Source organism: Mobula hypostoma, chromosome 2 (assembly GCF_963921235.1).
Source record: "Mobula hypostoma chromosome 2, sMobHyp1.1, whole genome shotgun sequence".
In the NCBI taxonomy this organism is placed as follows: Eukaryota; Metazoa; Chordata; class Chondrichthyes; order Myliobatiformes; family Myliobatidae; genus Mobula; species Mobula hypostoma.
In genome coordinates, this window is record NC_086098.1 from 11,826,395 (window position 1) to 11,840,050 (window position 13,656).

At 42.3% G+C, this 13,656-nt stretch overlaps 1 protein-coding gene across 1 annotated transcript in view; it reads right to left on the reverse strand.

The window, feature by feature from the left end:
• nt5dc1 (5'-nucleotidase domain containing 1) overlaps positions 1–13,656 on the reverse strand; it is a 665,771-nt gene that overhangs the window by 28,999 nt on the left and 623,116 nt on the right. The window contains exon 11 of the mRNA XM_063033647.1: positions 709–877. Within this exon, the coding sequence (XP_062889717.1) occupies positions 709–877 (169 nt within the window). The remainder of the gene's footprint in view (positions 1–708; positions 878–13,656) is intronic.

Genomic DNA, 13,656 nt, shown 5'->3' on the forward strand with positions numbered 1-13,656 from the left:
GAAGGAATTGTCGATGTTGTGGCACGAAACAGTGATTGTTTATTCATTTCCACAGATGCTTGCTATTACAATGCCAGTGACCCAGGTTCAATTATATATACACACAGTGTGGGCATGTGGCCAAAGGGTTAAGGCATTCGACTAGCGACCTGAAGCTCACGATTTCGAGCCCCAGCCGAGGGAACGTGTTGTGTCCTTGAGCAAGGCACTTAACCACACATTGCTCTGCGACGACACCGGTGCCAAGCTGTATCGGCCCTTGCCTTTCCCTTGGACAACATCGGTGGCGTGGAGAGGGGAGACTTGTAACATGGGCAAGTCTTCCATACAACTTTGCCCAGGCCTGCGCCCTGGAGAGTGAAGACTTTCCAGGCACAGATCCATGGTCTCACAAGACTAACGGATGCCTTAAATTAATTTTTATACATCTATCTTAGTACACTGGGGTGGCAGAGTAATGTAGTGGTAACTATTACAGCACCAGCAATCAGGGTTCAATTCCCACCGCTGTCCATAAGGGGCTTGTACGTGTGGGTTTCCTCTGGGGGCCCCACAGTCCAAAAATGTGCAGGTTAGTAGGTTAACTGATCACATGGGTGCAGTTGGGTGGTGTAGCCAGTTACTGTGTTGTTAATCTAAATAAATGGGCGAGTTCCTCCAGTGTGTGTAGCAGCTCCTATTTCTATTTTCTGTCATATTGTTTCTTACCTGCAATGGCCTGCAGGCTGGGAATGGCGATGGTGCTGTAAGTGTTAACATTGTTGCTGCACCATGTGTGAACCTGGGTTTCACCTTCACCCTCGAGCCCTGTGACACCATCCACAAAGTAGGAGCCCCACTGCTCAGACACCACTGGCCACGTACTCTGTCTCGTGCCCTGCAAACAAGATAACAGAGTGAATGACTGACAGTTTTATAAAGCTATTCACAGTATGCTTTAGTTATTTATCTACCTATCAGCAACAAATAAATCAATCGTTTAATTATAAAGATGGCACTGAAAAATGGTGACTATTTGCATACAGCTCCAAAGGGAATCATCAAATATTCTCATGCTTTGCTATTTGAATTACTTACTCACCACCCCCCTGTAACTTTTCATGTTTTATTGTTTTACAACATTGAATTACAGTGGATTTAGTTTGGCTTTTTTTGACACCGATCAACAGAGAAAGACTCTTTTGTGTCAAAGTGAAAACAGGTCTCTACGTGATCTAAATTAATTACAAAAATAAAACACAAAATAATGTTACAGCTATATAAGACCGTAGTTGGACCCCACTTGGAGTACTGTGTTCATTTCTGGTCACCTCACCACAGGAAGGATGTGGATACTATAGAAAGAGTGCAGAGGAGATTTACAAGGATGTCGCCTGGATTGGGGAGCATGCCTTATGAGAATAGGTTGAGAGAACTAGGCCTTTACTCCTTGGAGCAACAGAGGATGAGAGTTCACCTGATAGAGGTGCATAAGATGATGAGAGGCATTGATTGTGTGGATAACATAGAAAACCTACAACACAATACAGGGCCTTCAGCCCACAAAGCTGTGCCGAACATGTCCTTACCTAAGAACTACTGAGGCTTACCCATAGCCCTCGATTTTTCTAAGCGACATGTATCTGTCCAGGAGTCTCTTAAAGACCCTATCGTTTCCACCTCCACTACTGCCGCTGGCAGCCCATTCCATGCACTCACCACTCTCTATGTAAAAAAACTTACCCCTGACATCTCCTCTGTACTTACTTCAACCACCTTAAAACTATCCCCTCTTGTGCTAGCCATTTCAGCCCCAGGAAAAAGCCTCTGATTATCCACATGATCAATGCCTCTCATTATCTTGTACACCTCTGTCAGGTCACCTCTCAAACTCCGTTGCTCCAAGGAGAAAAGGCCAAGTTCACTCAACCTATTCTCATAAGGCATGCTCCCTAATCCAAGCAATATCCTTGTAAATCTCCTCTGCACCCTTTCTATGGTTTCCACGTCCCTCCTGTAGTGAGGTGACCAGAATTGAGCACAGTACTCCAAATGGGATCTGACCAGGGTCCTTAATAACTGCAACATTACCTCTTGGCTCAAATTGAATCCCATGATTGATGAAGGCCAATGCACTGTATGCCTTCTTAACCACAGAGTCAACCTGCACAGCTGCTTTGAGTGTCCTATGGACTCGGACTCCAAGATCCCTGTGATCCTCCACACTGCCAAGAGTCTTGCCACTAATGCTATATTCTGCCATCATATTTGACCGACCAATATGAACCACCTCACACTTATCTGGGTTGAATTCCATCCGTCATTTCTCAGTTTTGCATCCCATCAATATCCCGCTGTAACCTCTGACAGCCCTCCACACTATTGACAACATCCCCAACCTTTGTGTCATCAGCAAATTTACTAATCCATCCCTCCACTTCCTCATCCAGGTCATTTATAAAAATCACAAAGAGTAGGGGTCCCAGAACAGATCTCTGAGGCACACTACTGGTCACCGGCCTCCATGCAGAACATAACCCGTCTACAACCACTCTTTGCCTTCTGTGGGTAAGCCAGTTCTGGATCCACAAAGCTATGTTCCCTTGGATCCCATGCCTCCTTACTTTCTCAATAAGCCTTACATGGGGTACCTTATCAAATGCCTTGCTGAAATTCATATGCACTAAATCTACGGCTCTACCTTCATCAACGTGTTTAGTCACATCCTCCAAATATTCAATCAGGCTCATAAGGCAAGATCTGCCTTTGACCAAGCCATGCTGACTATTCCTAATCATATTATGCCTCTCCAAATATTCACAAATCCTGCCTCTCAGGATCTTCTCCATCAACTTACTGAAGTAAGCCTCACTGGTCTATAATTCCCTGGGCTATCCCTACTCCCTTTCTTGAATAAGGGAACAACATCTGCAACCCTCCAATCCTCTGGAACCGCTCCCGTCCTCATTGATGATGCAAAGATCATCGCCAGAGGCTCAGCAATCTCCTCCCTCGTTTCCCACAGTAGCCTGGGGTACATCCTGTCCAGTCCTGGTGACTTATCCAACTTGATGCTTTCCAAAAAGTCCAGCACATCCTCTTCCTTAATATCTACAAGCTCAAGCTTTTCAGTCTGCTGCAAATCATCCCTACAATCGCCAAGATCTTTTCCGTAGTGAACATTGAAGCAAAGTATTCATTAAGTACCTCTGCCATCTCCTCCAGTTCCATACACACTTTTCCACTGTCATATTTGATTGGTCCTATTCTCTCACATCTTATCCTCTTGCTCTTCATATACTTGTAGAATATCTTGGGGTTTTCCTTAATCCTGTCCGCCAAGGCCTTCTCATGGCCCCTCCTGGCTCTCCTAATTTCATTCTTAAGATCCTTCCTGCTCGTCTTATAATCTTCTAGATATCTATCATTACCTAGTTTTTTGAAGCTTTCGTAAGCTCTTCTTCTTTCCTTCTTGACTAAATTTACAACAGCCTTTGTACACCACAGTTCTTGTACCCTACCATCTTTTCCCTGTCTCATTGGAATGTATCTATGCAGAACCCCACACAAATATCCCCTGAACATTTGTCACATTTTTTCCATACGTTTCCCTGAGAACATGTTTCTAATTTATGCTTCCAAGTACCTGCCTGATAGCCTCATATTTCCCCTTACTCCAATTAAACATTTCCCTAACTATTCTGTTCTTATCCCTTGCCAATGCTATGGTAAAGGAGATAGAATTGTGATCACTATCTCCAAAATGCTCTCTCACTCAGAGACCTGATACCTGACCAGGTTCATTTCCCAATACCAGATCAAGTACAGCCTCTCCTCTTGTAGACTTATCTACATATTGACTTAAGAAACCTTCCTGAACACACCTAACAAACTCCAGCCCATCCAAACCCCTCACTCTTGGGAGATGCCAAACAATATTTGGGAAATTAAAACTCCCTCCACAATAACCCTGTTATTATTACTCCTTTCCAGAATCTGTCTCCCTATCTGCTCCTCGATGTCCCTGTTACTATTGGGTGGTCTATAAAAAACACCCAGTAGAGTTATTGACCCCTTCCTACTCTTAACGTCCACCCACAGAGACTCGGTAGACATCCCCTCCATGACTTCCTCCTTTTCTGCAGCCGTGACACTATCTCTGATCAACAGTGCCATGCCCCCACCTCTTTTGCCTCCCTCCCTGTTCTTTCTGAAACACCTAAAGCCTGGCTCTCTAAGTAACCATTCCTGCCCCTGCGCCATCCAAGCCTCTGTAGTGGCACAACATCATAGCTCCAAGTGCTGATCCACGCTCGAAGCTCATCCGCTTTATTCATAATACTCCTCGTGTTAAAATAGACACATCTCAAACCATCGGTCTGAGTGCGTCTCTTCTCTATCACCTGCCTATCCTCCCTTTCGCACTGTCTCCAAGCTTTCTCTATTTGTGAGCCAACCTCCCTTTCCTCAGTCACTTCAGTTCGGTTCCCAACCTCCAGCAATTCTAGTTTAAACTCTCCCCTTTGCGAACCTCCCAGACAGGATATTGGTCCCCCTCAGATTCAAGTGCAACCCATCCTTTTTCTATAGATCACATCTGCCCCAGAAGAGGTCCCAGTGATCAAGAAATCTGAATCCCCGCCCCCTGCTCCAATCCCTCAGCTATACATTTATCACCTACCCCATTCTATTCCTATACTCACTGTCACATGGCATAGGCAGTAATCCCGAGATTACTACCTTTATGGTCCTGCTTCTCAACTTCCTTCCTAACTCAGTAGTCTGTTTTCAGGACCTCCTCCCTTTTCCTACCTATGTCATTGGTACCAATATGTACCACGACCTCTGCCTGTTCTCATTCACACTTCAAGATATCGTGGACGCGATCAGAAACATCCCGGACCCTGGCATCTGGGAGGCAAACTATCATCTGTGTTTCTTTCCTGCATCCACAGAATCACCTGTCTGACCCTCTAACTATAGAGTCCCCTATCACTGCTGCCATTCTCTTCCTTTCCCTACCCTTTTGAGCCACAGGGCCAGACTCTGTGCCAGAGGGTTTTTTCCCAGGGCTGAAATGGCTAATGTGAGGGGGCATAGTTTTGAGGTGCTTGGAAGTAGGTACAAGGGAAATGTCAGAGGTAAGTTTTTCACACAGCGAGCGGTGGCCGTATGGATGCACTGTCAGCGATGGTGGTAGAGGCGGATACAATAAGGTCTTTTAAGAGACTCTTCGATAGGTACATGGAGCTTAGGAAAATAGAGGGCTATGTGGTAGGGAAATTCTAGGCAGTTTCTAGAGTAGGTTACATGGTCGGCACAACATTGTGGGCCGAAGGGCCTGTAACATGCTGTAGATTTATATATTCTATGCTCTAATTGTATACAGAAGCATTCACCCCCTTTAATATAATACACAAAATCATCACTGGTGCAGCCAATTGGTTTTGGAAGTCACCTAATTAGTTTAATGGAGATCTGTTTTTGGAGACTTGTGTGCATTCAAGGTGTTTCAATTGATTGTAGTAAAAATACACCTGTATCTGGAAGGTCCAACTGCTGGTGGGTCAGTTTCCTGGCAAAAACTACATCATGAAGACAAAAGAACACTCCAAGCAACTCTGCGAAAAGGTTATTGAAAAGTACAAGTCAGGAAAAGGATACAAGAAAACTTCCAAGTCACTGAATATCCCTTGGAGTACAGTTAAGTCAATCATTAAGAAATGGAAAGAATATGGCACAGGTGTAAATCTGCCTAGAGCAGGCCGTCCCCCAAAATTGAATGACCATGTAAGAAGCAGACTAGTGAGAGAGGCCACCAGAGACCTATGACAATTCTGGAGGTGTTCCAAGCTTCAGTGGCTGAGATGGGAGAGACTGCACACACAACAGCAACTGTTGCCCATGTGCTTCACCAGTTACAGCTTTATGGGAGAGTGACAAAGAGAAAGCCACTATTGAAAAAAGCTCATAAGAAATCTCAGCTAGAGTTTGCCAGAAGGCATGTGGGACACTCTGAAGTCAGCTGGAAGAAGGTTCTATGGTCTGATGAAACCAAAATTGGGCTTTTTGACCATCAGACTAAACACTGCACATAATCAAAAACACACCGTCCATTAAGCACGGTGTTGGCTGCATCATGCTGTGGGGATGCTTCACTGCAGCAGGCCCTGGAAGGTTTGTGCAGGAGAGGGTAAAATGAATGCAGCAAAATAAAGAGAAATCCAGGAGGAAAACCTGATGCAGTCTGCAAAAGAAATGTGACTTGGGAGAAGATTTGTTTTCCAGCAAGACAATGACACCAAGTATCAAGCCAAAACTATACAGGAATGGCTTAAAAACTATAAAGTTAATGTCCTGGAATGGCCAATTCAGAGCCCAGATCTCAATTGTATTGAAAATTTGTGGCTGGACTTGAAAAGGGCTGTTCACTCATGATCCCCATGCAATCTGATAGAGCTTTGAGCAGTTTTGTAAATAAGAATGGGGAAAAATTGCAGTGACCAGATGTGCAAACTTGAGACCTATCCACAAAGACTCAAGGCTATAATAGCTGTCAAAGGTGCATTTAATAAATACTGACTTGAAGGAGGTGAATACTTATGCAATCAATTATTTTGTGTTTTATATTTGTAATTAATTGAGATCACTTTGTAGGGATCTGTTTCCACTTTGACACAAAAGAGTGCTTTTCTGTTTATCAGTGCCAAAAAAAGCCAAATTAAATCCACTGTGATTCAATGTAGTAAAACATAAAACATGAAAACTTCCAAGAGGGCTGAACATTTTTTATATGCACTGTACTACCCTGAGATTCATTTTCTTAGTAACATACGTTAATGATATTAAACCTGATTGTGAAATACAAGAAAATCTGCAGATGCCGGAAATCCAAGCAACACCCACAAGATGCTCGAGGAGCTCAGGAGAAGACGGTTTGGAGGTCAGGAGAAGACCTTTCATAATGAAAGGTCTCAGCCCAAAACATTGACTGTTTACTTATTTCCATAGATGCTGCCTGACCTGCTGAGTTCCTCCAGCATTTTGCAAGTGTTACAATTATTATTTTTTTTGTAATTGCATAGCTTATCTTTTGCATGTTGGTTGTTTGTCAGCCTTTGTGTGGAGTTTTCATTGATTCTATTGTGTTTCCTTGTTCTACTGTGAACGCATGCATGAAAATAAATCTCAGCACAGGGTATGGTGACATACACATACTTCAGTAATAAATTTACTTTGATCTTTGAAGGATGGTTGCCACATTTTGACCTTTCTCCCTCGCCAAAATATTGGATTACTTTAAGAATTGTATTTGTGAGTAAACTGTTTGCCATCATCATTATGTGCTGTGTCGTATGATGTGGATGATCATGGTCGATGACCACAATTGCTCTTGGCAAATTTTCCTATAGCAGTGGTTTACCATTGCCTTCTTCTGGGCAGTGTCTTTACAAGACGGGTGACCCCAGCCATTATTGATACTCTTCAGAGATTGTCTGCCTGGCATCAGTGGTTACATAACCAGGATTTGTGATATGCACAAGCTGCTCCCATGGCTTCATGTGACATTGATCGGGCGGGGGGGAGGGGTTGCTAAGCACATACTACACTTTGCCCAAGGATGACTTGCAGGCTAGTGGAGGGAAGGAGGGGCCCACACCTCCTTTGATACACATATGTGTATGCTGTATATGGTACATACTTGGATAAGAAATTTACTTTAAGTTTGACATTTGACAGTCTTTTCTTTGGAGTTACATAATTCAGAACTGTACTCAGATATGGTAAAAGACATTACAAGTGGTAGACTTAAGAAATATTTTATATGGCAGTTAAATAATACGTTCACTGCAAAAGTAAAAATAAATTCCACTTCCTGGTTTATAGTTCTGGATGTTATAAAAGTGATAAAGTATTGCTATAAAGCAGGGGCCCCCAACCTTTCTCGCACTGCAGACCAGCCGACCAGGCGGGGGGGGGGGTAGGGTTGCCCACAGACAAGAGTAGCAGTCAAATACGTTGGGTTTACCAGTGAGCATGCGTGACTTGCACATGCGTGTACTTGTTGATTTTTTTCTACAAACCGTTTTTAGTGATTCTGTTCGGGAGGGGGGGTGTTAATCACGACCAGAATATAGGTGATAAGTGGCTAATAAACTCAATTTCGTTTCTAAAAGAGTTTATCTAACAAATTTAATATTAAACACACAGCGCATATTTTCCTCGCATGAATATAGCGATAAGTCAATTATCAGGGGAGGACAGGGGAGCTTGAAGTAAGTGTTGAACGAACTGCCAGTAGAAGTGGTAGAGGCAGGTTTGATATCGTCATTTAAAAAAAAAATTGGATAGGTATATGGACAGGAAGCGAATGGAGGGTTATGGGCTGAGTGCAGGTCAGTGGGACTAGGTGAGAGTAGCGTTCGGCACGGACTAGAAGGGCAGAGATGGCCCGTTTCCGTGCTGTAATTGATATATGGTTATATAAGTCAATAGCATCATAACATTTTAAGTAACGTTTGGATATTAAACACACAGCACATATTTTCCCCGTATGGACATATAAAATCATTGCAACACACTAATATCGCTGAATCAGTGCGAGCCCTGGGCTTGTTTTCCTGCAACAACATGGTCCTATCGAGGGATGATGGGAGACAGCAATACTCAAAGGGGGTTCCTTATGTCCAGTCTATTCCACCATTTAGTTTTAGTTGTATTCATTGCAGAGATATGTTGGAAATGGAAGCAATGTTTTCAGTGCTTTCGTGGCTATCTCAGGATATTTAGCCTTGACTTTGATCCAGAATGCCGGCAGAGATGTTATGTCAAACATACTTTTCAGCCCACCGTCATTTTCAAGCTCGAGGATTTGCTCTCCTTCCCGCGCTGACATGGATGACGCGCGGGTAATGACCTCCGTGCGTTCAAGCTCAATAGTGCGTGACAGGGAATGAGGAAAGGTGCAGCTGACTTATATTGCCAAATCATATCGTTTCCTCGCGGCCCGGTAGTGCATGCTCCGTGGCCCGGTGGTTGGGGACCGCTGAAAGACACCTCAAGGACTGAATTAAGCAAAACCACTTACACACTCCCTATGGAATTCAATACAATCATACAAAAATGTATTGGCACCTGATTATTATTTCTATGTTCCCCATCACTCTGAAGCATGGGAAAATAGGAAGGTACAGGGGCAAGCAAAAGTTTGGGCACCCCTGGTCAAAATTTCTGTTACTGTGAATAGCTAAGCAAGAAAAAGATGACCTGATTTCCAAAAAGCAGTTAATTTTTTATTTCCATCTTTAACAGTTTCAAAATAACAAAAAAGGGAAAGGGCCTGAAGCAAAAATTTGGGCACCCTGCATGGTCAGTACTTAGTAACACCCCCTTTGGCAAGTATCACAGCTTGTAAATGCTTTCTAATGCCAGCTAAGAGTCTTTCGATTTTTGTTTAGGGGAATTTCACCCATTCTCCCTTGCAAGAGGCTTCTAGTTCTGTGAGATTCTTGGGCCGTCTTGCAAGCACTGCTCTTTTGAGGTCTATGCACAGATTTTCGATGATGTTTAGGTCAGGGGACTGTGAGGGCCGTGGCAAAACCGTCAGCTTGCGCCTCTTGAGGTAGTCCATTGTGGATTTTGAGGTGTGTTTAGGATCATTATCCTGTTGTAGAAGCCATCCTCTTTTCATCTTCAGCTTTTTTTACAGATGGTGTGATGTTTGCTTCCAGAATTTGCTGGTACTTAATTCTTCCCTCTACCAGTGAAACGTTCCCCGTGCCACTGGCTGCAACACAAGCCCAAAGCATGATCGATCCACCCCTGTGCTTAACAGTTGGAGAGGTCTTTTTTCATGAAATTCTACACCCTTTTTTATCCAAATATACCTTTGCTCATTGCAGCCAAAAAAGTTCTACTTTAACTTCATCAGTTCACAGGACGTGTTTCCAAAATGCATCAGGCTTGTTTAGATGTTCCTTTGCAAACTTCTGACACTGAATTTTGTGGTGAGGATGCAGGAAAGGTTTTCTTCTGATGACTCTTCCATGAAGGTCATATTTGTGCAGATGTCGCTGCACAGTAGAACAGTGCACCACCACTCCAGAGTATGCTAAATCTTCCTGAAGGTCTTTTGCAGTCATGCGGGGGTTTTTGATTTGCCTTTCTAGCAATCCTATGAGCAGTTCTCTTGAAAGATTTTCTTGGTCTTCCAGACCTCAACTTGACCTCCACCGTTCCTGTTAACTGCCATTTCTTAATTACATTACGAACTGAGGAAATGGCTACCTGAAAACGCTTTGCTATCTTCTTATAGCCTTCTCCTGCTTTGTGGGCGTCATTTATTTTAATTATCAGAGTGCTAGGTAGCTGCTTAGAGGAGCCCATGGCTGCTGATTGTTGGAATGAGGTTTGATGAGTCAGGGTATTTATAAAGCTTTGAAATTTGCATCACCTGGCCTTTCCTAACAATGACTGTGAACAAGCCATAGCCCTAACAAGCTAATTAAGGTCTGAGACCTTGGTAAAAGTTATCTGAGAGCTCAAATCTCTTGGATTACCCAAACTTTTGCACGGTGCTCCTTTCTTTTTTTCACTCTAAAATTGTACAAAACAAAAATAATATACTAATCTTGCTTAAAATGTTGAAAAGAATGTTTCACCTTTAACTTTATGACTTTTGGAGATCAGTTCATCTTCTACTCACTTTAACTATTCACAGCAACAGAAATTTTGACCAGGGGTGCCCAAACTTTTGCATGCCACTGTATATAATGCTTATCTAACATTATAACAGGCTAGAAACAAGGGCATATTGCAGAAGGTCTCCGAAAGGATTGGGTCGAAAACAATTTCTTCCTGTAGCGTGCTTTCTGAAGTTGTTTTATCATTATACTAGCTCAATTATTTCAGTTAGCAGCTGCTTCTGTTGCCATAATGTTTGTGTCATTTTCTGAAAATGTAATCTTCCCACAGCTGGGAATAATCAATTGCACCTTATTAAGAACGAAGGCAGTTTAAATAAATCACATTTCTCTGCCAGGCCAAGGGTTTTGATCATGCCATATAGATTATATATTAGACTAGCTTCATTGAAACATACAGTGAAATATATTGTCATGTGTAAAGGACTTTACGATGTGCTGGGGGGCAGCCCACAAGTGTTCTCATGCGTCTGTCGCAAGTGTAGCATGACCAAGATTTATTAAACCTAACCAGCATCCTCTTTGACTTTCTACCATCAAGAAGGAGACTCTGATGCATAAAAACAAGAACGGTCAGGATGGGAAACAGTTTCTTCCCTCAGGGCATTAGGTTTCTGAACTCCCGGCCGCATCACATTCGAAGTGTCACTGGTTAATCTGTTCTGTACATTACAGTATCTAATTTATGCACTTTGCTTTGTTTATTTATGCATAATTCATCTGTAGATTTTATCCTTGCTTTCACGGGTTATTGTGTGTTATGGGTACAACTGTGCTTTGCATCCTGGTCTGGAGAAACATTGTCTCATTTGACAGCCTACATGTACATAATTAAATGACAATAAATTTGACTTGACTTGACATCTTTGGGAAATGGGAGGTAACCGGAGCACCCAAAGGAAATCCATGTGGCACAGGGCGAACGTACAAACGTGCTGCTTTTAAAGGAACATGCACATCTTTTTCAAAGTCATGGTTAGAAGTATACTTGGTGTTTTTGTGCAGTTAAATGGAATGTAGAGGAAGGCGTCACAGACTTCAATTAAATGAATGGCCAGCAATTCCACTTTACCTGATATTAGTATGGGAAGAAATGTTAGAAAGTACTCATTCTTACACTTCACATGTTAATATGGGGTTGCTAATGTTTACATAAACTGCAAGATCAGAGAAAAAAAGGCCCAAAAATACTGTGCTTCCTCAGAACCAGATATCTATACTCAAAAATATCATATCAAACAACACTTTAAACATAAGAGTCTGCAGATGCTGCAAATTCAAATAACAAACACACACACACAATATGCTGGAGGAACTCAGCAGTTCAGGCAATGCCTATGGAAAGGAATAATCAGTTGACATTTTAGGCTGATGAAGAGTGTAGGCCCAAAACGTTGAGTGTGTATTAATTTCTATAAATGTTGCCTGACCTGCTGAGTATTGTGTGTGTTACTTGAGATTTAAAAAAAATACTTTTATGAATGTGTTATGTCAGATTTTGCTACTAGATGCTGAATATATTGGTCAAATTCAGTTGATTCTTTCACAAACAAACTTTTTTCCTCCTCAACGTGCAGACTACACTTCAGGGATAAAGTAAAGCTTCAGTGACGTAGAGGGAATTTGTTTATAAGAAAGGCAACATTAATTCACATGCGGTTGAAAATTAAACTTGGATAGTTTAGGCTAATGTCAACATACAAAATTCTTCTAAATAAAGTATGTTAGCTTTGGAAGGGTTATTTTACCAGAATTATACCTTGTATAACATGGCCAAAATAATATACTTGGCTTGCAGCAAAGTTAATGCACATCTGCTGCATTGAGAATAAATAGAGTCACTGTTACTAGCCTTGATTTTGCAGATAACTGACATTGAAGCTGTTAGCACTCTTTATCTGTAGCCTGTATCCTGACAGCAGATTCCAATATTTGCAAGTAAGATATTAAATGGCACAGTAGTGTTACAATTAGCCCAATTGCTTCACAGTGCTAGCAATCACTGATGGAGGTTTATCTGTAAGGAGTTTGTACATTCTCCTTGTGATTGTGTGCGTTTCCCCTGGGTGCTCCGATTTCCTCCCACATTCCAAAAGACGATTAGTAGGTTAATTGGTCATGAGTGTGAAAGTGCGGCACAGGCTGATTGGGCCAGAAGGGCCTATTACCGTACTGTATTTCCAAATCAATAAATAAATATTCTATTGACAACAATGATTTTCTCCCACATTCCAAAGTTGTACAGGTTAGGGTCAGTGAGCTGTGGGGATGCTATGTTAGTGCTAGAAGCATGGCGACATTCGCAAGCTGTCGCCAGCACATCCTTGGACTGTGTTGGTCATTGGCACAAAATGTTGCATTTCACTGTATGTTTAGAAGTCTCGAAGTACATGTGACAAGTAATCTTTAAATAAGGAAAATAAAGGGTGATGTGGTGGTGTTGGAGCTAGTGCTACAAACTCACAGCCCCAGCAACCGAGGTTAGATCCAAGCTTCCAGTGCTGACTAGTGGAGTTTGCAAGTTATTTCTGTGACAGTGTAGATTTCCGTTTGGGGCTTGTTTTCTCCCAAATCCCAAAGATGTGCTGGTTGATAGTTTAAATGACTACTGCAAATTATCTCCAGTGTAGGTGAAGGGAGATTAGAGAAAAAATCGTGTAGCCACTTTATTTGGTACACCTGTTCATTAATACAACTATCTAATCAGCCAATCATGTGGCAGCAACTCAATGCATAAAAGCATGCAGACATGGTCAAGAGGCTCAGTTCTTGTTCAGACCAAAAGTCATTACAGGGAAGAAATGTGATCACGTGATCTAAGTGACTTTGGCATTGAAATGATTGCTGGTGCCAGACAGGGTGGTTTGAATATCTCAGAAACTGAATTCCTGGGATTTTCACACACAACAGTCTCTAGAGTTTATAGAGAATTGTACAAAAAAGGACTGCAAAGGTAGTAATCTCGGGATTACTG